Source organism: Centruroides vittatus, unplaced genomic scaffold, assembly GCF_030686945.1.
Source record: "Centruroides vittatus isolate TY-2023 unplaced genomic scaffold, ASM3068694v2 contig_2634, whole genome shotgun sequence".
Taxonomy (NCBI): domain Eukaryota; kingdom Metazoa; phylum Arthropoda; class Arachnida; order Scorpiones; family Buthidae; genus Centruroides; species Centruroides vittatus.
In genome coordinates, this window is record NW_027121678.1 from 681,914 (window position 1) to 708,513 (window position 26,600).

The following is a 26,600-nucleotide window of genomic DNA, read 5'->3' on the forward strand; positions in this document are numbered from 1 at the left end:
GCCCACTGTAATGTTACGCGTGATCAAAGTGGCCTGCGAAACAATTTGAGTTGGCCAGTCTTGGTCTAAAGCTTTATACATATTTGAGCAATAAGTTTACCATAGCAATTGCTTGCAGCTTAAAATATTTGGCAAAAGATTTATTGGTTTATTTGTAATAAATAGAAATATTGCATAAGTATAGTAGACTTCAATTATCATCACTTGCGTTTTAAAATTTTCAGGTTATCTCCGTCAGTTGTTAATAAAATGATATCTGAATGAGTTTTAAATAAGTCACTTAAAAACTTTTCTTACAGTGATTCTAGTTTAAAAAATATTTAATTTAGCTTATCTGTATGAATTTCATAATATAAAATTATTAGTTTTATATGCTTGTTTGTACATTGTCTTTGAAATGTGCTGTACAGTACTGTACATTAGAATGAATAAATTACAAAATTAGAAATAAGTGACAAAATCTAGATTTTTCAGTTTAATTCTTGAAAATACAATAATTTAATTTTGTTGTATTAACTAATTATATATTATTTATGAACTAATTTATATTTAAAATTTTTTACACATTGTTTTCCATGTTATCACATTGAAATTAAATATCAAATTTTTTATAACTGATCTCATTCTTAAATTATTTATACATTTAACAAACTTTGTAAAAATTTAAAGATTAGGACAGACATTTTCTTGATTTTTGACAAATTTTGAATTAATGAATAGAAATCAATCAATCAACCTTTATTTGTTCTAAGGCGAACCTTGTTACATGGGGATAATGTTATAACTATCTTTTAGTTTACATATAATATTTTACCATTATTCTTTCATACATTTCTTTAAGTACAACAGTAGAATTACATGAATTTTAAGACATTATTTATGAAAATAAAATTTTTTTAACTTCACATAATTTGTTTATATAATTTATTTACGTAATATGGTTGATTAATAAGGTATTTAAATAACAGTAATTTTCAATTAGTTCTATAGCAGTTTACCTCGTTAGTAATTTGAATAAAAAAGTTGTTAATTTTATACATTTTGTTTATTGCTAGGTTACCTAGCCTAGCTCTAAAGTTTAAGTTTTGGTTTATATGAGTTATTTCGGTAATCTGAAGTTCTTGATCGAAATAATGTCTGCTGCTTCCGTAGTTGTTAGTTCTAACAAAGGGTTTAAATTAAATTTCTCACCTGCCTGGGTTGGAAATTCAGTTCTTCTTATTTCTGTATAATCAGTGATAAGGTTTGACTCTAACTCTGATGATTTTGTGTTATTAGTTGATTGTTTTAGACGATTTATAGGTGGTCTACCTCTCTTGGTTGGTGTTTTCTGCAATGGACCTGAATTTGATTCAATTTCAGAGATTAATAATAGACTTGCTTCTATCCTGAACCGAACAGTGCTAATATTTCTTCTCTATCTTTCCTTCCTCACTAACGTTTTCGAACCTCTGGTTCTTCTTCAGGTGAAAAAATATTCGATCAAGAAAAACCAGAGGTTCGAAAACGTTAGTGAGGAAGGAAAGATAGAGAAGAAATATTAGCACTGTTCGGTTCGGGATAGAAGTAAGTCTAATTTTACAGTGTGTCTGGAAGTTCTTTAGATTAATAATAATAATAGGATTAACTTAAGATTATTCATTTTAGTCGAAAAAGTTTGAACACTTTGCTATTATTAGCAATTATACCAATATTGGATGAAGTAAAAAAAATTGATGCCATCTGCAGTGGAGATTGGAGCACACCCCGTTAATGAATAGAAATAGTTTATGACGAGATATTATTATTACGTGATTATTCGATATCACGGATTTATAATTTGAATAGAATTGGGATAACTTTTTTCTCAAAATTAAATAAAAATTCAGTTATTGAATGATTCTTACTTATTAATGGCATTTCCATTAACATGAAAAAAAAAAGGTCGTTTTTGAATGCAATGTAATTTTTCACCAATTACAGAAATGACTTTTTTAAATCAATATCTATATTTTAAATGCAAAATATTTTTTGTAATATTAAAATTTCAGTAATTCGCAAAGATTGATGTTTGACAATTCTTATTTTAATTAAAACTATAATTTATTTTCTCTTACCCGATAGTTTACATACATTTATCATCCACTATGCAATTGTTCAATGATTTATGAATTTTTGGCTTGGATTTATGTATTTACCTAAATAAATATCAAATTAACTTAATAAATTTTGATAAAATTTGCTGAGAGTTTTTTTTTATTATAAAATTTATATTTTAAAAATATATTAATAGTAGAATTCTCAAAAAAAATTCACAAAATTAAATTAATTTTTTAAGGCATTTTATATAAAATGATTTTTAATATGTTAAATGAATCAAATGATATATCATTTTAAAATTTTAAAAATTACTTTCGTGTAAACTCTCTTACTTTTTACTAATTTTCAATGATAAATTAGTTTAATATTAAATGAATTAAATTTTGCAAGAAATAGTTAATAATTCTTTCAATTATGATGGACATTTAAGAAATTACATTTGAATTTCAGTGTTTTAAATTTGAAATATTAGAAAAATTTATTATTATATTAATTATTGAACCAACAAACATTCACAGTTGAAAATATAATATGAAAAAAGCTTGATGAACCAAAGAAAAAAATATTAAAAATATAATAACAGTGAATAGCTATATTTTTGAGTGAAAATGTTTATCACCATTATTAGGCTGATCACACATACTGTTTTGAATGGAGCTACCATTTTTTGATCTGTCCTGGCTTTCACTTTTTTGTTTTATTTTTGAAAATCGGAAATATCTTTGTATTTTATATATTAAACACATTTGTATATTGTATTCTGAACTGGTAATTTGTTAGAAAATGCTTATATGTTGCATTGTTAAGGGTCATACATTTGAATAGATACTATTGAGGAAGGGATGGCGAACCTTTTTGAGTCCGCATGCCATATTGTAAGCATACTTACAAGTTAGCTTTAAAGATGTTAATGCATGCCAAAGTCTTATACTTCGAATAATGATATTTAAAGTAATTAAACGAATATGTTTTAATTCGAATAAATGTAAAAAATCTGATTGAAAAAAGGATGATTAAGTGATAAACAGAAAGGATGATTGAAAAAGACAGAAATCATATGATACATTACGTGCCAGATGATTTCTCTTACGTGCCACTTTGGGCACGCATGCCATAGGTTCGCCACTCCTGGCATAAGATACAGCTTACAGAATACTATCAATGAATCTAAGGAACATATTACAGGAACAGAAACAAATGAAATTTGATAATTAAATCAAAGGGTGCTAATAAAGACAATAACAACTAAACACTTGAAGAAATTGAAGAAAAAATTTAATATATCTGACAGATGGGTCAACATATATAATGAAATACACAAAAAAATCCTGAATTCTAAGATTTTAATAATTTGATAAAATTACTCCTTTGTTTTCCAGAAACAACTTCTGTAGAAAGAATATTTTAACTTACAAATTCCCTGTAGTTAAGGAAATTAAAATTAAGTATCGAAGACATGAAAGCAATGCTAATTATAAAGCAAACTTGCAGCTTATAATGTGATAAGTTTTATGATTAAGTTCTGGTTATTCATAATTTTAACAAAATAAGTTTATCTGAAAATATGCTTGGTCTCTATGACTCTAGGAAATCTACATCAACCTAACTATTAAATTTGTTATCAAGTGGTAATTTAAATATCACTTTTTCATTATTAGATTTTCAAAAATAAGATCTTGTAGAGAAATTTACTTATCCTTTTTTATGACACCAAATCAATATCAGTAATAATGTGCATACTAACAAATTGTTATAATGCCCCATCTATATTTCCTGACAAAATTTAATGAGAGAACCTTTATTTATAAAACAAAAGTATACTTTTTAATTATGTTAAGACAGATATGACAATTTACTATTAAATTTAAACAAATTTACTGTATTTTTAAAAGAATGTTTTTGAATTATAGTGGTATATGTAGAATAAGAAAGTTGACTTCTTATCCAATTGGTTTGAAAGTCGTAACAAAAACGGCTTAGAAACTTAAATAATAATATCTTAATACTGTTTAAATAACATTTTTGAGATTAAAAGAAGCTAATTTTATCATCATCATATAGAATAAATTAACCATGTAAATTATTTGTACTCTGTCTATTTTAGTATAAATCCATAAAATTAACTGGAAAATACAAAATGAATATTCATAAACAAACTATACAGAATCGTTTTTGACACAGGTTGAAAATTTAATATCAACAGATTAATGTTTTTGATTATAATGCTGATATTAAATTTTCAACCATTGTCAAAAAAGGCTCGGTGTGATTTGTTGTTTACAAATATTACCCAATTATGTTGTGTGCTAGAATGGTAAAATAAATATTTATTTTATATATATCTTTTTATTAATTATGCCATAAGATTATACTTCTGAAAAATTCTATGCAAAGTGTTTATAAGAATTTTACAATGTGTCTGAAAAGATATCTGGAAATTTTAGGTTTTCTAAGTGGTGCTGGATAGTTAGGATTTTATATATTGTGCCTAGGCATAACTGCAATAACGTTAAATAATACTGCCATTTAATTGGCATTGGATATAATAAAAAATTAAAATTTTAATAAATTTCGTTATATTTAGAATGTGAGTCACCTACTATTAGTGATCATTGTCAGAACAAACCTGTAACATAAATTTGATGAGTGATCAAGGTTATTCTTGGTTCAGGTTTATATTTTATTTTTGTTTTGTATGATCTTACTACCAATAATAGATAGTCAACATCAAAATATTGCAATTTTGAGAGCTGAGTAAAAAGTGTAAAATTGTCAACTACTGTTTTAATAAAGTAAATTCTCAATTCCATAAACATACTTAATAGAAACATTTAAGTTTAAAACTTATCCTAAATATTCATTTGGAACAAATTATTGCAAAATAAATTTAATACTTACTATGTATAAATTTTATGTATAGTGTAAATAGCACAAACTAGTTACAAAAATAAGCATTATAAGAAATACAAAAAGTTACAAGAATTATAATATAATTGATTTAAATAATAATTTCTGTGTTTTTTAATATTTTTAGACAAGTCACGAGAGTCATACTTGGCAGCGATGTGCATCTGCTGTCATTCCCGATTCTATGCAGCCAGTTGTTTCTGCATGCCAAAACATCACATCCTCTGTTTCTACTGTTGCAGTGACTTCAGTAGCACCAGTAATATCATCAGTTGCTGTGACTACTACTCCCTCATCATGTCATCATCACCAAATAGTCAATTTCAGAGCAAACGAAATTATTAATCAAGGTTTGTAATTTTGTTTAATAATTAAATTGAGCTTTATTTTTCCGAGACCGTGATTAATTATTTATATTAGATGATAATTATATTTTTCTAGTCCTATTTATCCTTTTTTAAATGTAATTCTGTGAACTAGTTAGAAAGGAAATGGCCATAATGTACATTATTTTTTTTCAAAATGAAATAAATTTGATGTAAATATTATTATTGTAATCTCACTTATATTAAATTTTTTTTAATATTAAATTAATATTAATCATTTCAAGCACACACTTTCATTGCAACAGTATATGAAATTTAGAAGCATTTTTTTTTAATGTAGAATTTAGTAGCCATAAACTTTTTATATACAGATCTAAATAATAATTTTTTTTTTTTGTGATTTATCTTTAATTGAAATAACTTCAAATATTTATGAGCATGAAGTTTATAACTTCTTACATGTAAGAGTCATTCAAATTCCTAAGAGAACTAGGGAAATATTTTAAAATGTTTTGTGCTTTAGGGATATTCTGAAATTGCAATACTTTAAACTATTAAATATTGAGTTATTACTATACAAATCATTTTATTAAAGAGGTTCTAGGATAAGAAAAAGCAATCTATCTATTACCGTAATTTTTAAACTTAAGTTTTTCTAGATAAACTAAATTCTCTGTCTGTAAATCTCAAAAATTATTTTTTTGTGTGTGTCATTAATCTAAATATAGAAATGTTAAATCTGTTAAACAAAGAAAAATTCTGTTTTCTTAAAAAATGAATAAAGTTTATTTGTCTCCATTCTATTTTTGTTGAATGCTAAACATCTTATTTAAAAAACATGACTTCTTTTGGACAGAAATTAATTGTATATTGTTAATGCTTTCTTATCATTTCATTTATTCTTTATATAAATGCTTATTTGTATATAAGCTCAGTTTTTGTTGCATGTGATGATATTTTCTGTAAGAGATATTTTAGATAATATATAGAGATCAGTACAATATGAACAGATTGTTTTTGAAATGGTTTTAGTACATGCATTGGTTTTAGGTATTTTTACATTAATAATTTTATCACAGACAAAAAATAATTTGCTTATATGTATTTTAAATATGTGAATCAACAATTATGACTATAGCTGGTTTTTTATTTTGAAGGTTTTATTTGAATATGGTGATACTTTAGTTATCTTTTTTAAAATATTGGAAAAACTTCTTATGGAAACAACTTGAAGTAGATGAATAGTTTTCAGTCACAACTTTTGTAAAAGTTTCTTAACACAAACAGGTTAAAAGCCATTTTGAAATTTTATTGAAATGTATTAATTTATATTAGTGATGAACCGATTAATCTCAATAGACAATCAATAACCAAATAAACTCCTTGGTCAATTAATCAGCCAAAAAGTTACTAATTATCATTTATTATTATTAATCATTTTATTAAATTTAAATTGAGGAGAATTACAGAGACTCCACTTGTCTGTTCATCCCATTATATTGATAATTACAGTAACTTATGAATTGATTAGTCCCATTGATGATCTATAAAGTAAATCAAAAATGTTAAATGCAAATATTATATTGATAAAATTTAAATATTCTGAATATTACAAAACATCATGCAACTTTATTTTAAAGTTGCATGATGTTTTAAAATTTAAATATGATGTTGATGATAAATAAACATAGTTTAATTAAACTGTGCTGTTTATCATTTTTTTTCAATCTTCAACTTAATAATTTTGAATTTGTAACAAAAAATCATTTTCTGATTAATTTTTTTTTCAGTTTATTAATAATTTTATAAAATTTTTAAAATTTATTAATGGCCAGTTTAATAAATTAAGCAGTATTTAGTCAATATTTGTTATTAAATGACAATGTTCTATTTTCTCTGTTAATTAAAGTTTTTTCGATCCTTGTGTTTGAATGAGCCACAGCTGCTAGTCCCATCAAATAAATAAATAAATAAAATATATATATATATATATTTTCACTGTGAACAATAATATTGACAATGAAAGTGGGATGTACAGTACATTTTTACAAGCATTCCCACAAGATCCTTGATGCCCCTTTCTGAGAAAGAAAAGGACAATCTCCCTCTCATTTCAAAACATGAAAGCTCCTGAAAGCTTATAGGTGCAACTTATAACTGGAAAAATACCTTTTAATAATTTATTGATTTTGAAAAACTTGTAATTAAAAATTAAATGTTAATTTTAAAAATTTCATTTGCATGTCCATTTACTTAAAAAGCTAAAAGCAAAGGTTCATTAGATAATTCACTCAATTAAAAATAGTTACACACACTAAATTGTTATATAAGTATTTGTTGATTATCCTGTAAATAAGCTGATATATTTTGCTAATGATTGAGGTCAAAGTATCAGTAGTAGAAATATTGAAAAATGAATGGCAAGAAGTTATGTAATTTAATCTCTTACTTTCTATTGCCTGATTAATAAAATTTTTTGCTTATATATATATATATATATATATAAAGCTGACCAGTTAATCAGATAATTGGCTAAAATGCTTAGCTCCCTAATTTACATTTTACCAAATGCTATCCTAATTATTAATTATCAATGAAAATATGATTTCAGATAAAAAAAATAAATTTTCAAAACACTATTAAATTTGCATTTTACAATGATTTCTACACAGATACTGTATAATCAAAACTACATATTTACAAAATTTATATTTATCATCTAGTATGCTTTTATTATAGTGGTTTTAATGAAGTAAAATGTTGATTTTTCTTTATTATACTGTAGATTATATTTTGTATCAACATTATTTTGATTTGAGAACATCAATTTGCATAATATATATGCAGTATTTTATTTATATATTTTATGGCTTAAGTCTGAAGTCTAACCATTTTATGAATTGGCTAGACTTCAGACATTGGTCATAACATACACATTTTTTGAAATAGTAATTCACGAGTATCTTGTGAAAAATCTGTACCTAAAATCCAGTAGATTTTCATAAAGTAATCATTAATAAACTTTTCATTCAAAAGATGTTGATTATTTTAAAGTTTAAATGATTTGTAGTAATAATAAAAATTTAAATGAAAAGAAATATTTATCTGGAAATAGTATTGTCCTTTAGATGATTTATTAAATAAAAATAGAATATCAAACAAGTATTGGTTGCTTAAATAGAATGTAACAGTAATTTTCTTATAAACACATTTAAATCTCATTTTAAGTAATGATTTGAGACTACAAATACAATAAATTCTTAGGATATGTTTTTTTTTTTAATGAAAATTAAAAGACACAAAGTTATTAGTAATTATCATAAAACTAATATTCTAAAAATATTGCAGGTAAATAATCAATGATATTTGAAAAAAATTCATGAAAGTGTTTGAATACGTTGATAGAATTTCCATTGTTATCAAATGTAAAAACTAACTAAAAGTTTTAATACAACACTAATAAAGTTGTATAACTTTACTGGAATTGTACTAAATGTATTTAAACTCAACAATTGAAAATGTGTGTGGTATTTATAAAATGTTATTCAATAATAGGCAAAGTAAACACTGTCAGATGGTGTTAAAATCTTTTTTATAATGCAAGTACTTTCAACTATACAAAATCATTGCTAATGAACATCTCAAATTTAGAACAGAACGTGCAGTATAAAATTCTCAACATTTAAACATTTAAAAATTTATAGTGGAATTTGATGCTTTCAAGCATGAGGAAGAACAAAAATTTGAAACAAAAAGCACAATGGAACTCTCAAAACATTGTCATGAATCTGTGTCTTTGTGGTTTAAAAAGTTGAGCTACAAGCATGGCTGTGGAGTCGGTAAAAAAAAAACATGACTCTGACTCCTGATAATTTTAGTAGGTTGACTCTGACTCCCGACTCTGGCAAAATTTGAAGGATTCCGTAGTGCTAAATTTTTTTTTTTTTTTTTTTTTTTTTTTTAAACTCTTTCCGCCCTGTGGGCACTAAGAGGGCTTCTTTTAGCAAGCCCATTATGGGCTCGGCCAGGACCACAATGGGGCAGCCAGGTGATGAGGGATGGAGGTCGACATATCTAGTCGGATCAGTCCCGAAAAATTTCTGGGAAATTTTCGATCCATCTGGCTTGATCTTAGGTCCCCCAGAGCGGCAGGCTGCCATCTTAACCGCTCGGCCATCCGGCTGTCAACTAAATGTCATATTGTCTACGGTTAGATGTTCTTTTTGTGATTCTCTCTTTTTTAAATTTAGAAATAATTTAACTACTAAACACAAATACTACAAAGAAAACTACATATTTAAATTAAATTACTGCATTTTGTATTTGAAATAAATGAATTATAACAAAATACAAAAAGATTTTGAAAAATTAATAAATGTAGAATAAATTTTCTTTCATTTAAATAAAAAAACTAAATTAAATTTAAAATCCTGAAGTTGGAGTCGACACATTTTTTTCCGACTCCTCTGGCCAGAAATTCCTCCCGACTCCGACTCCACAGCCCTCGCTACAAGTTGGGGAGCTCAAGTGTGGATGTACTATAATGTTATTTAGGAAAATCAAATCTTCAAATCTTTTCTGGAAAAAATTACTAATGATTTATAGTTTTAAAATGTTTTAAGTTAAAAAATTCTAATTTTAGTAGTATAGAAGTTTTTGAATTTTTATATTTTAATGATTTTTATGAAATTTTATTTGCAAATATAACTCTCTATAACCATTGCAATTAATTTTCAATAAATTTTCTTTTTCTAGCAAGGATTTCTAATTTGAAAGTAAAATCAGTTTATAAGCGAAGGTCATACAGAATAAGAGTGAGTAAAATATTTATAAATGTATGTAGCTTTATAAATTATAAAATATAATTGAATTTAACGTGTAGCAAATGCCAGAGTTTTTAATTATATGTAACGTTTTATTTTTGTAACTGATTTATTTTTATTATCAGGGCTGTGGAGTCGGAGTCATGGAGTTTTGGTATTTTAGCCAGAGTCGGAGTCGTCAAAAATTCCCCCGACTCCGACTTCTTTTTACTTTCCCAACTTGTTATGTATATAAAAAACGAAAAAGTATTTCAATCGTGTCACATTTGACTCTCTGAGTTTTTTGCAAATCTATACGTTTGGAGATCTCTCGAACCCAAAAAAATGTCAAATAAAGGGAAAAATTTACACGTCCACGCGCGTATGTTGGCATCTAATTTGTTTAATTTCTTTATTTTGTTCTGAGCTATTAAACGATATCTCAGAATGAGTAAAGTTTAAGAAACAAAATTTGGCACAGTAGCATGTGTATAAAGGGCTATTAAATTTTGGTTCTTTATTAAAGGTTGACAGGGTAGAGACATAGAGTCATGTGTCATATCTCCAGTGTGGTCGGACTTAATATTTTACTCGTTATTAGCATTCACAATCTTATAATATAATCGAGATGGGTTAATAATAATAATAATACTGTAATAATGATGATAAGCTCAGAGTTCAAACGGTTAAGAGTTGAAATGTGGTACACAGTTAGGATACATCATAAGTATGTACATTAAGAAGTAATTTTTTGAAATTCCTCTTGTGGAGGGAAGAGGGAGCGGGTTAAGGATTACCCTGAAGAACTCCGTTTCTACCGTACTATTTTAGATGCGGTATTTTGCATTTTTGCGAAAAATTGAACAACTTTTATACCCATCTAAAAATTCTCTAATTAGTCTTGGAAGAGAGAGGACCTAATTCTTGCAACCAGTGAAAACGGGTAAAATCGGCTATGATCTAAATAACTTAATCTTCGTTATCGTTACTTTTTGTGTGAGCAACATCTGGCTCATTTGCTAGTTTTTTAGTTTTTATTTTTTATAAAACTTGTCTCTACCTTCAAAATTAATCTTGAGTTCTAATATGAGAACAGACAGAAAAGGAAATCTTACAAAATTTGAAGATGATATTTACTATGCACTGGAAAAACAAATCACATTGACCACGCTTCAAGTTTGGATGTTAAAACGGCAATACTACACTATCCAGACATTATCCAAAATACAACATTGATTGTCATAGCATTGTCACCAACCAAGTTTCAGTAGAGCGTTTATTTTCCGCTCTTAAAATTATTAAATATGATTTAAGAACTTCAGTGAATGCTGACTTAATAGAAGTGATTTTTTTTGTAAGGAATAATTCAGTTTATAACAGAGATGAAAAATAATAAATTAAACAACATGGCAAAATAAGCAACCTTTTTTTTACCAGTCTAAATGTTATACTGTATTTCTCATTCTTGACTTAGTTTAATGTATCTGTATACTTATATATTACTTAATATACTCGTATATTACGTACAACCTTTTTATTAAACTAATTTGTTTGTATAAGATTGTATTTACTATTTTTATTCATATACGCTTACTGAATACCAATGCCATCATCAAACAAGTCAATAAATGTGAACTTATATATTCGGTAGATGTGTCAAATTTTAATGTTTAATTAATTTTTAAAAGTTGTTTTATTTTGTATTTTTTAAAAAATAATCAGAATTGTCGTCATTACTACTTTCCCGGCTGTTATACAGTATAGGCCTATAACAAAGGAAAAGAATGACAATCAGTCAAAAAACGATTTTCTCAGATTTTTACGCTTTTGGACCCGGGAAGCCTCGAAAGGTAGAGAAGTGCAAAAGCATTCGGGGTTTTTTCTGTATGCACGGATATTAGAATGTGTACCAACCGATTTAGTTCAACCATTTTCAAGCTTAATAACTCCTGTGTTAAACCATTGTGCCTCCCATACAGTCTAACATTCGTACATACAGAAAAAAAAACTGAATCTTTTGCATATCTCGACATTTCGAGGTGCCCTGAGTCCAAAAATGCAAAAATTTGGGGTGGGATTAATTTTTGAACGATTGCTACACTTTTCCTCTGTTACATATAACAACAGAAAAGTAAAAATTATCGTATTGACTCATTACTTGGAGGCATATTTTAGCTTTGGAATAAAAAAGTTTCTATGTTCTATCTTTATTAGAACTATATTTATTGATGCTAATATTCTTAGGTCACGTGATGACGTCAGAATTTTCGGGCCTACTTTGTTAACAAGTCCGCCTCTGGTCGGAGTCGGAGTCGAATTGTAAGAAAAAGTCAGAGTCGTGTAAAAATCTCCACAGCCCTGCTTATTATTTAGCAATTTATCATATATGAATATTTTATATAATTGTATAATGTCAAAAACTGACAATTTTATTTGCTTATAGGCTATATGGTCAAATGGTAGATACAATGAAGTGTTAAAAACAAGTCATGAAATTATTGTCTTCCATCAAAAGGTATAATTAAAATGATTTAGTATATTTAAATTTTGAACTCTTTAACTGTTGAATTTGATAATTATTTATGATTTGATACTTATTATATTTTTTTAAAAATTAAACTGAAGTGTCACCAGGATAATTCATTTTTTCCCCTGGCTTGTTGGCACTAAAAGGACCTTTTTTCAGGCCCATTATGGGTTTGGCCTGGCCAAATCCATGATGGTGAGGGATGGGACTTGGCATATTCAAGACTACTTGTCTGGAAAATTATTGAGGTTTTTTTCTTTTCTTTTTAACTCATCTAGATTTGATCCTGGTTTCCCAGAGCAGTAGGCTAATGTCTTACTACCTTGGCCATCAGGATGACAGGATAATGTATTTTTACAGTCATAGTTTTTCTTTGTGTAGTCTAATAATGTTGGTGTAAATACAGTAATTGTTACCATCATCAACTTTAATTATAAATTGATAGTTTATAAATTTATTTTAAAGAACATTAGGCTAAATGATTGGTTTTACATGTGCTGGTTTCTACAAGAATATTATCATCATTGAGATTATAACTGGTTTAATTTAACTTCTATCTAAATTATTTTTGGGGATAATATAGATTACCACCTATGGAATTTCGAGACTGAGTATATACCTGAACTGAGGGGACCGAGACGAGTTCAACGATACCCTACTTTTGGACCGGAGACGAAAAATAAGAAAGTTATCATAGTTTTAAGTTCTACTTTTTTAATGCTTTCATGCAGACGGCACTGTAGTTGCTAGTGCTGCCATCTTGCGGTAAAGTCTGCAAACAAATTTAGAAAACACTCTGAAAGGCAAGAAATTGCATGAACAGTCGAATGCCACTTCCTTTTTTTCTTTTGTTCAAGAACTACCATGAATCAATAACTAGTGACGTCAAACAATCGGTGGCCTGCTGGCGGCTCCCCTCCTGGGGGGAGCCCATCAGGAGCACAAACAGTCAAACGCCAGTTCCTTTTCTTTCCCTTTTGTTCAAGCATCGTGACTCCTGATTGCGATAGCTTGATCGGCTCGTAGTACTAGCCGACCTCGAGCGATAGTGAGACTGAGGAGCCGTAGCCCCCGAGGTTGACGAACGGGAGGGTGTGCAAAAAGGACTTACCTCAAATTGTAGACGATCAGTGGGCTCGTGGATCAACATCTGCCTTTGTTGAAGGTATATATGGCCGACTTGCTGGATTGCCTGTTAAACACGCGATAGGCTTAGCGGAGAGAGCGACGCAACTCCCGATCATCGCGTGATTGCTGAAAAAAGTATGATAACTTTCTTATTTTTTGCCTCTGGCCCAAAAGTAGGGTATTGTTGAACTTGTCTCGGTCCTCTGAGTTCAAATATATACTCAAAGTCCTGGAATTTCATAGGTGGTAATCTATAGTACACTCTTATTTTTGACTTTTTTTAAAATTAATTAAAAAATGATTCTAATAACTAGAAAATTACATATCAGAAGAGAGATTGTCATTATTTTTCTGTTAAGCCTTCTCTCATTTCTCAAATTTATTTACAATTTAATGTCAGATGTGATAGGTTTCTGTTGTTCTCTTCATGTCTTACTTCCTGTAATACTTCTTAATTTCAGATACTATTTTGGTACTTAATTTTTAATAGCTTTATTTCTCTTTTATTAAATCCTGTAACTCTTACAAATGGTCAAAAATTTCAATCTCTGTGTGTAAGGAACTGAGTCTGAGCATTATTTTTATTTTATTATTATTTTTTCATTTTATTATATTTTGTTTGGGGCTTATGTTTATTTAGGACGAAGGTTCCCCACCACTCTCTTATTAGTAACGAAAAAAGAAGATAAACCAACTCACAAAGGAACGAGGCCGTAAGGAAAAAAATCTCGCGCACTTCGCTGCCCAGCGGAAATAAACAGTCCGCAGAGAAAAAAATGGAGGGGGGAATCCCCACACTCACTAGCAAAGAAATACTTACTAAACCGTCATAACATCCCAGAAAATTGTGCTAAATACTTTGTAAATGGTTTATAAGCTTTTGTCGGAAAATTAAAGCTGCCAGAAAGAAACTTAATGCTAGAAAACTAAGTATGTAAATAAGGGGAGTAACCCAGCTGAATTGTGACGTCACCTCACAGCATAAAACCAGTACGCTAACCGAAGAATGACGAGGCGATTTCCAGAGCGAGGTGATTCCTGGTCGAAGTCCAGATTGAGAATTAGGCGATCCAAGGTGTTAAAGAGGAATTCGATTGACGATTTGACGATAGCGAAAAGATTGAGGAAACAGGTTCCTAGTATAGTGAGGTGATGGATAGACATTTAGTTCGTAAGAGATTTTGTTCATAGTTCCTAAGTATTTGTTTTGTCGAATTTTCAAAGGGGAATTAAGATTAAGTTAAGCTAAGTAGCTGAGTTTTATTGTCGGGTTGACTTGTTGATTTTCGTTAATAAATTTTGTTTTGGATTATAGACAATTGTACATAGTAAATTCTATTCACTAATTAAATATATTTGAAACTTTTGCTTTGACTTGATATTTGTCGTTATTCTTACTAATTCTTTTCGGTGCACACGTAAAAGCCCAGGCCTGGCAAACTAATCTCGAATCCACGTAAAGTACCCGTTAGGTTAACGGAAGTTTTACCGACTGTAGTTAGTGTCGGTTTCCTAAGATACTAAAAATAGTACTTTACATGTGTTTCTCTATTTTCAATTCTGTATGTGAATGCTCTTTTGATATAACATTGCGTAATATTATCTAAATGTTAGTACTGTTAGTCTTGAGTTGATTTCTTTTCATTAATTAATTAATAAGACAGTTTTTCTTCATCTATCTTCATTTATTGAATTATTTCAGTTTTAGTAATTACTTTGTGGATTATAGTCAAACATAACTAGTCAGTTATCCATTTTAGTATAATTTAAAAAGTAAATTAACATTTATTTAAATTTTTAAAAATATTTTCATAATTTTTTACAGCTTTTACAGTTGTTTCCTCAGGATGTTTATAGTAATAATCAAGATAAATACATTCCTCCTTTACCAGGTAAATAATTATTAATTGTAATAACTACTTGTTTAAATATGAGATGTGTGGCTGTAAGGCTCAAAAAAATTCCTTCCAAAATGAGAAATCTGACAAATTAAACTGAATAAAAATTAAAGAGTGTATAATGTAATAATTAAAAAGAACATTGTAACATGTAAATTTTGTTTTGTTCTGTTTAAAACTGATTTCAAATATTTTAAAATATTTAACTGATACAGTCACTTGTCGACTTACAATGGGTTCGTTCCTGCAACTTTGGACATAAGTCAAATTTCATACAAAAATAAATAATATAATTATAATAGACATATGTACATCAAAATTAATAGCTTTTATTTCTGATTTTTAATTAAAGTAAAAATATAAGTAAATTATTACATACATAAATAGTTGTAGATCTGTGAGATTACCGAAGTATACAGGGTTGCGGAGGAGTAAGAGAGAATAAGGCCAACAAAAAAAAATAAGAAGTGAACCACACGAATTCCTTTATTACAATACTATTATAATTCTTTAACAGGGCGTCGAACATACCCACCCGAGTGGGCTACAATAAGATTTTCAAAAGGTAATGGAAAAATTCACGGCTCTATATCTAAACTCTCTAATTACTTATATCTAGTCGTAGAGAAACCGTTTGAATACTTATATCTAGTTATTTACAATAATTACATAGGCGATCGTATTCGACGAGTCTATACTCTTCACCATGTATTAACTGACTTGCACGTGGGGTCAATCATTGAGCGTCAGTCCAAAAATAATACTATCTACACTTGTTCTTTCTATTTTGTAGTACTATCCAACACAGTAGTTCTTCCCTGTAGTTCTCGTGACGCCGATGCAGATGGATTTCTCTTGCTTGCTTTAACCGTCACCTTCCTCGAAACAAAATGGTGACGACTCTTGCCTTCCTTCGTTCTTCCTCCTCCTCAAGGACCCAACAACAAACAAAGAGCCCTCTCTCCTGTGTGGCAGTGTGCTTTTTATACCACTTTCTAACTGAGGTCACATGATCCACCCCATAACTTGGCAAAGAGCCAATCACGATGTGTTTGACGTGACACCCAAAATGCGATTCACGACAACAAAAAGGCGCATAAAAAAACCGATACAGTACAATAATACAAAAGGAAAATAATATAACAAAAAATAGTGTCAGAGCACTACATAGTAGAATATATATAAGCATTATTTTGGATTATTGTCATCATCTGTGCTACTGATATTCATTGCTGACTCTTGAGATTTATCAGTGAGTGTAGTAGTAGTGCTTTTTGTTTTTATAAACAAGTTTAATTTTGATTTGGACAGTTTGTTGTTGTCTTTTTGTTATAAATTTCATTATAACAGGCAAGTGCTCGGTGAATGTTGTGTCATACCTTCAAAAATCTATCGTTGTCTGAGTCCATATTTTCAAATTTTTTAATTGCCTCATTGATTTTGCTAAAAGCTGATGCCATTTCTTTCAGCACAAATTTTTTGGGTAGTTCTCTGTGTTCATCCAATTCTTTTAGCTCCATTACATTTTTATCTGCAACTCATTCCTCAATCTCAATCAGGTCTTGGTTTGTGAGTTTCTCCACATTATTTTCCAAAAGTTAATTTACATCTTCATTATCAACTTCCAGATTTAATTGTTGAGCAAATTGTACAATAACATTAACTACCTCTTCTATTTCCTCTTCTCTATTAATGTTCATATTGTTATTAAACCTTTTTAAGAGTTTGTTCTGTATGCCGTTCATACATTTCATTGTTACATTGGACCATCCTTCTGATATATTCTTTATTGCATGAAAAATGTTATAATTTTTCCAAAATTCTCTCAATGTCTGATCTTTCTCAGTTTCTGCAATTGCTTGGGCAAAAGTGATTCTTAAATAATGCACTTTGAAGTTAGCAATACACCCTTGATCCATTGGCTGTAGTAAGCTTGTGGTATTAAGTGGTAAATAAACCACTTTTACATTTTGAGGGGACTCTCCTAAGTGTGGAAGGTGACCTTGACCATTGTCAAAAAGCAATACAATTTTAAAAGCAATGTCTTTTTCATCACAATATTTCTTTACTTCTGCTACAAAGCAGTTGTTAAACCAGTCTTCAAAAAGGCATTGTGTCATCCACGCCTTTTTATTAGCATGATAATGTAGTGGTAATGTGTCCTTACAGATTTCCTTGAAGGCTCTTGGGTTTTGGGAATGATATATCATAAATAGCTTCAATTTATAACCAGCAACATTTCCACCCAACAAAAGGGTAGCACGATCTTTAAGTGCTTTAAAACTGAGCATGCGTTTAGCTTCTTTTTGAATGTATGTCCATTTGGGCATTTCTTCCAATATAATGCGGTTTCATCCACATTAGAAATTTGTTTCTGCATATAATTTCCTTCTTCAAGCATCACTTCAAAATTCTCCTTGAAAATTTCAGCGGCATTTGAATCTGCACTTGCTTCCTCTCTACAAATCTTCACATTATGGAAATTTTCACAATTTTTAGACCTTTCAAACCAGCAGAAGTTTGCATTGAAATTTTGATCATAGTTGTCACCCTCCTTCTTCTTTGAAAAGACTGCATGCTTTAGTTTGGATGGTCATGAGACTTAGTGGAACATTCTTTTGTAATAAATCTTTCATCCAAGTCTTTAAACATTTTTCCATTTCACATATGGGACCATTTCATTTTTTTTGTGATGATGGTTGATTTTACTGATGCCGATCTCTTTACTGCTTAACGAATTCGTTCTTTGTCCTTTATTACAGTTGAAACGGTTGAATGTGACAATTTATGTTCATGTGACAAGTTTGACACTTTTGCCGCACTCATGCTGTTTTATTAATTTTATATTCATCTCTAAGTCTATTGTCTTTCTTTTTCTTTCATTGGTGTTACCAGCCATTTTGGGACTAAACTATCACAAATCAATGTAAAATAAAGTAGAATTTCCAATTTACACTGCAAGTAAACTACTTATAACAAAACAATTAGCCACCTTACACAAGCACACACACGAAGGGTAACTAACTGCACAACAAAACTAAAGATGATGCAATCGATTGCAGAAGCGTGCAGTCAATTGCCAGAAGCGTACAAGATATATATGCATATGATATATATTTGACGAAAACTATAAAAATTGATACATTTTAAAAATTTTTTAATGAAATTTTTTCGTCATAAGTGCAAATGGTCATAAGTTGAGGTGGTTGTAACTCAAGAAGTGACTGTATAATGTTTTAAAGCAAATTTAAAATTTTTAAATTTATGAAGTATTTTGATAAAAAAGAATAGTATATAACAACCTAAGTATAATATTTATTTTATTATTTGCTAATGAAATTTTTTAGAGATAAATTTAATTTTGTTACTTGTTTTTTATTGATATAGTTACTATAACTAGTCAAAATGAAGAAATTACTGAAGAAGCCATTTCAGCTCTAAATGATTATCTTAGGTAAATCAAGTTATAATTTGAAATTTAATGATATAATTGTTGCATTATATTTTAATCGAATACTTTTGTACTTATTTCATTTTTTGTTTTATGATTATACTTGATAATGTTTAATACAACTTTAAAATTTATTTTTTTTATACTAAATATAAGTTTTATTTAATGTAATTTAAATTTTCAACTGATTATAAGTGAATTTTTAGCCATATTTAAAATTATCAATATTTTAATATTATAACTAATATTTATAAGTAGAGAGTTTGGTTTCATCATCTGTAATACCCAGCTTTTATAATTCTGTTTCATATGTAGTGTTTTAAGTTTCTATAACAATGACTTTTAAATACAAAGTTTTTCAGTTTGGTTCTATTTTTTTATATATACTCTACTCAAAAAATAGTCATACAATAGCTACATTAATTTTTTTTACTTTTAACTTATTTGTCAAAAATTAAAATCTGATACATAACATTAAAATATATATATATATATATTTAAAGGAACATGGAAGTGTGATAAATTGAAGCTGTTGGGGACATTCTGAGGTAATTGAATTTGAATGTTTGAAAAAAATCCAAATGAAAAATCTCAAAATGATGAGATGGTAGTAGCCATATCTACAGGCAATGTTCAGAGAGCAAAAGTATTAGTTAACACACAACTATTCATATGATTTTAGGACTTTTTCGAACATTCAAACTCGGTTACCTCAGAGACGTGATTCTGAGGGTTAGCACTATATGTTCCCGAGGGCTTCAATTATAAAAATGCATTTCTAATAAATATAATTAAAATTTTATTAAATTTCAAAATATTATAATTTGCAGTTTAATAAAACAAAAATTATCAATTTTGTTTTAATAGGCAATTGACAATGCATCTTCCTATTCACATTCTGGAATGTGATCATGTAATTAATTTTTTTAAATTGCCACTCCATGGTCGTGGAGGAGCACGAAACGGAAAGATTTTTTCTAATGATTCGTTCCCTGAAGATGGAGCTCGCGTTCCTTCAATTACCATATATAATTCACATAGAGCGGATGGAAGTTCAAGATCAAAAAACAATCCTCATCTAAACTCTAATCATAATAACTGTAATTTTTCATCTGAATGCAGGTGAGTACATAAATAAAAATTGATTGTTTTGTTTGTGTTAAAGAATTGTTACTTATATCAAGTTATATATCTAAATAATTAAAGTTCTTACTTTATATTTTTAAAATAATTAAGTGTAAATAAATTTAGATCAAAATTTTAAGTGGTGGCTTTAATAATTCAAGAATTTCTAGTTTTAAACAAATGAAAAAATTATTTTAATATAACTATTAATTAAAATATATAAGTTTATCGTTTTTTTTATATTTCAAAAACTATAATATTTATCAGGATTTACTGAAAATATGGAATTATTATTCAGATGTATGATACATTTTATTAATTTTGTTGTGCATCAAAGAACAAAAGTAAAAGTTAATGCCAAAATGTATTTAATTTGTATGAAAAAAATAAAAATCATACATATCGAAATTATCTATACTAGAATGATTTGTTTAAAAATGAAAGGCCCATCAGTGGCCAAGAAGTTCTGTTCCCTGAATACTGGAAGTTCGGTCATGGGTTTGTGCCTCACCAAGACGGGCTGGCTACGTGGAGTTTTCTGGGTTTCTCCACGTCTGTAATGCCTGGATAGGGACCAGTTACTCTTAAAAAGACCTCCCAGAAGGCATTTCTCTAGGCAGATCGCCCAAGTGTTGTGTTGCCGTAACTTAATAAACAAACAAACAAACAAACATTAAAAATGAAATTGAATTCATGCTAGTTTATTTTTACAGTATTTATATTTGTTTATTTTGTAACATTTTATTATTTTTTAAAATTTAATACAAATTTATAATTAAAAATACATTAAACCAAGATAAACTCCGACTCTGATTAAAATAATTATTGCATTAATTTGTAATTTTTAAAAAATTATTTAGTGGATTTTTAAGTAAAATTTTTCTTTGAATGTATAAAAATTGATTTAAGGCAGTGATTTTTAAACTTGGGTGTGCACTCTCTTCTGTGCAATATATTTTTCCTGGTAGCATTACTTTGCCTAAATATATTTTAGCTTATACTTTCTTTCTTAAACCTGTTACCGGCACATAACGCGTATAAGATATACAGCGGGTGACAAATGTTTTCGAACTATCACTTAGTTCTTTTTCAGGTCAACTAGATAAGGAATGCTTCTGAACGGAGTGCATGGAATTTGACGGGATTGAATGTCATTTTGATGAAGTCAGCCCTGCCTGACATGTGCGGCCGTGTGCTGGAGGAGATAGCTGCAGGTCGGCATCTAATAGGGACTGTCAGACTGGTGATAGACTCAGCTCCTCCTTTCAGTTGACGCACGTGGCTACCTGGCTGGCTCTATAGATAGCTATGGTTTTTAGCCACCTAAGGTGTTCCTGGTGGGATGTGTTGACAATGACTGTAGCTTTATCAAATTGTGCCTCAACTTCGGGATCAGATGCATACGTAGCAGGGGCAGTAGCCCGTGTCAGATATCCACTTGGTGTTCCCTTATACGGGTATTTAAGGAACATTTAGTAGAACCAATGTTTAACAAGTCCTTGCCGCACATAGAAGTCCTTGTCCATGGAAAGCTCTTCAAAAGCATCTTTTTTCTAGCATGACAATATTCCAGTAATACTCTGCCCAGAAAATAGTGACAAAGTTTAAATGGGTCCATCATCCACTCTCTTCTAACTTAGCTCCCTCAGATTATTATTTCTTACCTCATATAAAAAACACCTGAAAGGAAGACATTTCACCAATACTAGCAGTATTATATAGACTTTAGAGGAATGTTTAGAGGCATTAAATTTTATGCAATAAAACTCTTTGGAATGACACTCCAAGAAGTACAGTGAGTCCAAGGAAAAAATAGGTTGAATAATATGTAGTGATTGTTCACATATGGTGTTTGCTTCCATGTTAGGCTGAGAAATTATTAGCATACCCACTTACAATACAAATTTTAAGAGTTTATTGCTATTTAAGAATTGTCAATTTAATCTCTAGACTAAATAATTAAATTACTATGATATTCAGTTTGGGAAGTATAGTTTTGTGTTATCATAGCTCAAACATTTGCAGTTTGAGCAACTCTTCTTCATAGAATGAGGACTTAGGCTGCTTTTATGTAAAGGTAAGAAATACAAGAGAAAAGAGAAAACAGAAGGATAGGGAAAACCAATAGAACCAAAGTCATGCTTACGGGAGTACCCTTCTTGCTTTCCCTTTAGTTGCATTCATGCAAAAGCAGAAAGGAAAAGTCCAATGAATTTTACAATGACATAAAGGAAAATAAATGAAAAATCAACAAAACTACTCTATTAACATTTCCTTCCTTTTATTTATGGTCTCCCTGTGGTTTTTTTGCAGCTTCTCAGGCCATTTTCTTCACCTGTGTCAGATTGCCATTATTGTTGTCATTGTGTGGAAGCAAAATGCCAACTACTGTGCATGCACCAACTCAGGACAGGTGGGGAAAAAATACAAAACAGATTGAACTTTTGAGGACAAGGGAAACTAGTGCATTTCTTGCTTATAATGCATGAGAACTCTGTTTCCCTCTTCTGCATAAACTGCATCAAAAGTGCAAATTCTGATCCTAAAAGTTTTCTTTTGCCTGTTTTTCCTCTTTTTGTATCTGCATAAGTGCAGCCTAATCATAGCAGAAGTATTTATATCATAGCAATAAAAGTTTGTAAAACTATTAAAAAGAGAAAACATTTTGTTACTTTTTAAATTATTATTTCCGGATCATCTGTTTTTTGAAATTTATTATTATTCTTTTGTTCTAGTCAGTACAATCTTAGATTAAAACATCTCATTTTAAAAATGTCAATGAAAAGTTATCTACGATGAAGTAACACTGGAAAACTATAATTACTTCATATTTTATTATAGCTGCTATTTCTAATTAGATGTTTCTTTATTGAGTTTTACTATTTACTTTATAATTTTCTTTTTGTTAATCAAACAAGACAAATGTTGTAATAAAACTGTAAAAAAAATATCATGAAATTGTACATATTGAAATGTTATTAATATTTAAATGTTTAATTGTAATTCTGACATTATCTGAAATTGAATATCTTAAAATATTAAGATACTTAGTAGTAATAAAAAATAATGAAATTTTGGGTTTATTGAGGTAATTAAATTTTCTATTCTAGTTGATAGCTTAATTTGTTTGAAATACAGGTATCCCTCATATAACACGATAGATACGTTCCGAAAAAGTCTCATGTTATGTGAATCCATGCTATACGAAACAAAAGACTAATGTAAAACATGGGGTTAGGTTTTAGAAGTTAGCAAAAGTATACTGTTCTTTTTCATTACTAAGAGAAATATGTTTATTAAAGCAATCGATAATTTATTACCAATCAATAATTAATACATCACAATTAAATCAATAATTAATTAATTAACAATCACAATTAAAAGTATTGTATTACATGTTAATATTAATTTTAGTTAAACTAGCGTGTTTTCTTTCTACAAAGCATCGTCGTCATCTCAATTTTTTTGTTGATCTTGATCAGAAGTATCTTCACAACATTTTCATATTTTTTTTTTAATCAAAAATTTTTTTATGGATGACGAAATAAAAATGTTGTTAATTGAAAATTTGTTCTAGCAGGTTGCATTTGTTCAGTCAAGTACCGAGCATCTTCTTTTTCTAGAATTTGTGTTTGAATATCGAATTGAGTACCAAAATACCACTGTATTTCATTCTTCGTTTTTATGAATGAAGTAATCATTTGTAGATACATAATACCCATGGTTAAATAAACTTTACTAAATATGAAGATTAATCTATAAAAAGAAAACACAGTGACACACTTAATGTTTGAAAGCAACTACAATGACACCTGGTTGACGGGAAAGTTAGTGCAATTTTTTTTCTTTCTTGTTCTATCAGTTTTCATTAAAGTATACTTGACGGAAAGCACAAAATAATTGAAAATTTCATTATTCTAAAATCCATGAGCAAATTTGAGAAAACATGCATGTTTACGTAAATAAAAAAATTATTGAATAATATCATTTAATAATTGTGAAATTTTGTACAGAGGATTTCCGAAACTGTGTTAGAGTGAAACTGGAAGTTGTGTTGTACGAGGATATCCCCAATTTTCCAACTGCGTTAGAGCAAAACAGTGTTATATGACGGATACCTATATTACATATATGAAAAATAAAATAGAAGTATTCTAGTTATTTAAATAATATTTTGAATTATATATAAAATTAATAATAATAACTTTATTGTTTAGTACTGTACAATCACAAACATCTGCCACGCCACCAGTCAGATCTCCTATTTCTTCACCTGTATCATCACCTTATGTTTCTCCTCCTCATTCTGGTTCAAATTCACGCTCAGCTTCACCTTGGATTCAGCGGCCTGTTCGAAACAGTGTTGAAGAAAAAGACTTTGCAACTTTTGAACGGTTTTTGAAGAGAGAACATCTGCATGAGTACTTTGATAAATTAAAGAATTTTAAATTAGAAGATGTATGTATTATTTGAATAAATAACAATAGTTAAATAACTGCTATTCTTCAGATCTGGCAAATATATATATATACACAACTTGTACTAACATATATTAAATTGTCACAAATCTAGATAACAGCCAGTAATTTAATTGCAGGTTACAGAGGCATTTTTTAATTGGATTTGTGACAGTTTATTAGCATGAACACATCAGTATAAGTTGAATAGTTATCTACTTTAATTATTAAATTTATTTATTTAAATTTTATATTGGGTCATGCTGTCTGTTGCAAAATTTTCAATTTGTGAAAATTATATTCACCTGGTGATTGGAGTGATGAATAGTTAGAGACCAGTTCTGAAAAAAAGGTCACTTGATGAAAGAGTATCACAGAACATGAATCTAACTTGGTCCAATACAACTTTACTGTTTATAAACAAAAATAAAAACAAAACACTGCATTTTTTATATTATCTGTCATCCTTTCATTTCAGATTGGTACAAAAAATCATAGAAATTGAAAAAGTAATTTGGAAAATAAAAATTGTTTTTGGCAAATAGGTTGATGATTAGTATAAAAACAGTCAGTGTGATCATTGTTTTATTTATATATTTAATAAATTAATAATAAATATATTTGAAAATTTTATAAATTTTTATAATAATTAAAAATAACTATAATCACACAATAACAATAACAATTGAGTCTATGGATAAGAATAAAATTACAAAAATTTAGGATTTCAACTGGTCAAGCTCACATAGCGTATAAACAAAAGAATATAACAGTAGCTTAAACAGTAATAATAACAGACCTGAATGCAAAAACTTGAATTATAGATCTAAACATTAAAACAATAGTTAATACATGTGTAAACTCAATACACACACATTTTTGGAGTTCTATGTTGAACACAGATTTAGTACACAACAATCAGTTTTGTTTTTTTTTAAATGAACAACATTAATCAAACATAAATAAGAACTTCAAAATTCATTCCAGAATGTCCCTCAGATGTGACTGAGGACAATATTTATAAAAAATATAGAACTCTTAATCAATCATAGATCTAAAATTCCATGATAGACATTTTTATGACCTTAGATAGGATTATTTGCAAAAACTAAATCAAATTACTAACTAGCTTGGGAATGCTGTTTTTGGAGGGACTAATGGGTTTATAGTTGCCAAACAAGATCAGCTCAGAAACACAAAATATTACGGAAAATGTATATTTAAAACACTTATAGATAATACATACAGAAAATGTCAGATCAGACATGAAATGCTACAGCTTATCATATAAGCTTTTAGCAAGTACAAATTACTATATAAACATTATATCAGATAACAAACATATCAAAATACATCAAAGATTTGCATACAGTAGGTTTAAATTGAAGAACAAATATACAATTTAAATATAATCATCAATTTTGCTTGCTTTCTATATTTCTATAATTTTAATATTTGTAATTTTAAATACTATACTGAATTATATTGGTTTCCTAACTGACATTCCATTCTCTAATTTTTTGTGTAATAGCTGAAGATGACATAAAGTAGATTGAAAACGTTTTTGTTTTAATAAATGAATTTTGGCTTCCAGTAAAAGGCAATTTGTTTTCTATGTTTTATAAAATGGTGCCAGTTTTTTAGAATTTATTGGTAATAATAATAATAATAATTATAAAAATGAAATACAATGGACCCTTGTAGAATGCATTATAGGGATCCACATTCATAAAATGCATTTCTAACTTTTTGGCTATTTTGTCATTAAACCATACTCAGTTTTTACATAACATATGTGGTTTATACAATGCACTTTCCTATAATATAGAATGTATCCCCTGCATTGTATGGGGGTTCACTGTAATTTACTTAAGCTTAAACAGATAGATTATTTTTTCAG

The 26,600-nt window shown here is 28.6% G+C and overlaps 1 protein-coding gene across 1 annotated transcript in view; it reads left to right on the forward strand.

The window, feature by feature from the left end:
* Window positions 1-26,600, forward strand: part of LOC136971610 (zinc finger CCHC domain-containing protein 2-like) — a 62,371-nt gene that overhangs the window by 23,982 nt on the left and 11,789 nt on the right. Inside the window, exons 2-8 of the mRNA XM_067266087.1 lie at window positions 5,114-5,336; window positions 10,068-10,126; window positions 12,558-12,629; window positions 15,595-15,661; window positions 19,055-19,121; window positions 19,986-20,240; window positions 24,461-24,701. Coding sequence (XP_067122188.1) covers window positions 5,114-5,336; window positions 10,068-10,126; window positions 12,558-12,629; window positions 15,595-15,661; window positions 19,055-19,121; window positions 19,986-20,240; window positions 24,461-24,701 — 984 coding nt within the window. The remainder of the gene's footprint in view (window positions 1-5,113; window positions 5,337-10,067; window positions 10,127-12,557; window positions 12,630-15,594; window positions 15,662-19,054; window positions 19,122-19,985; window positions 20,241-24,460; window positions 24,702-26,600) is intronic.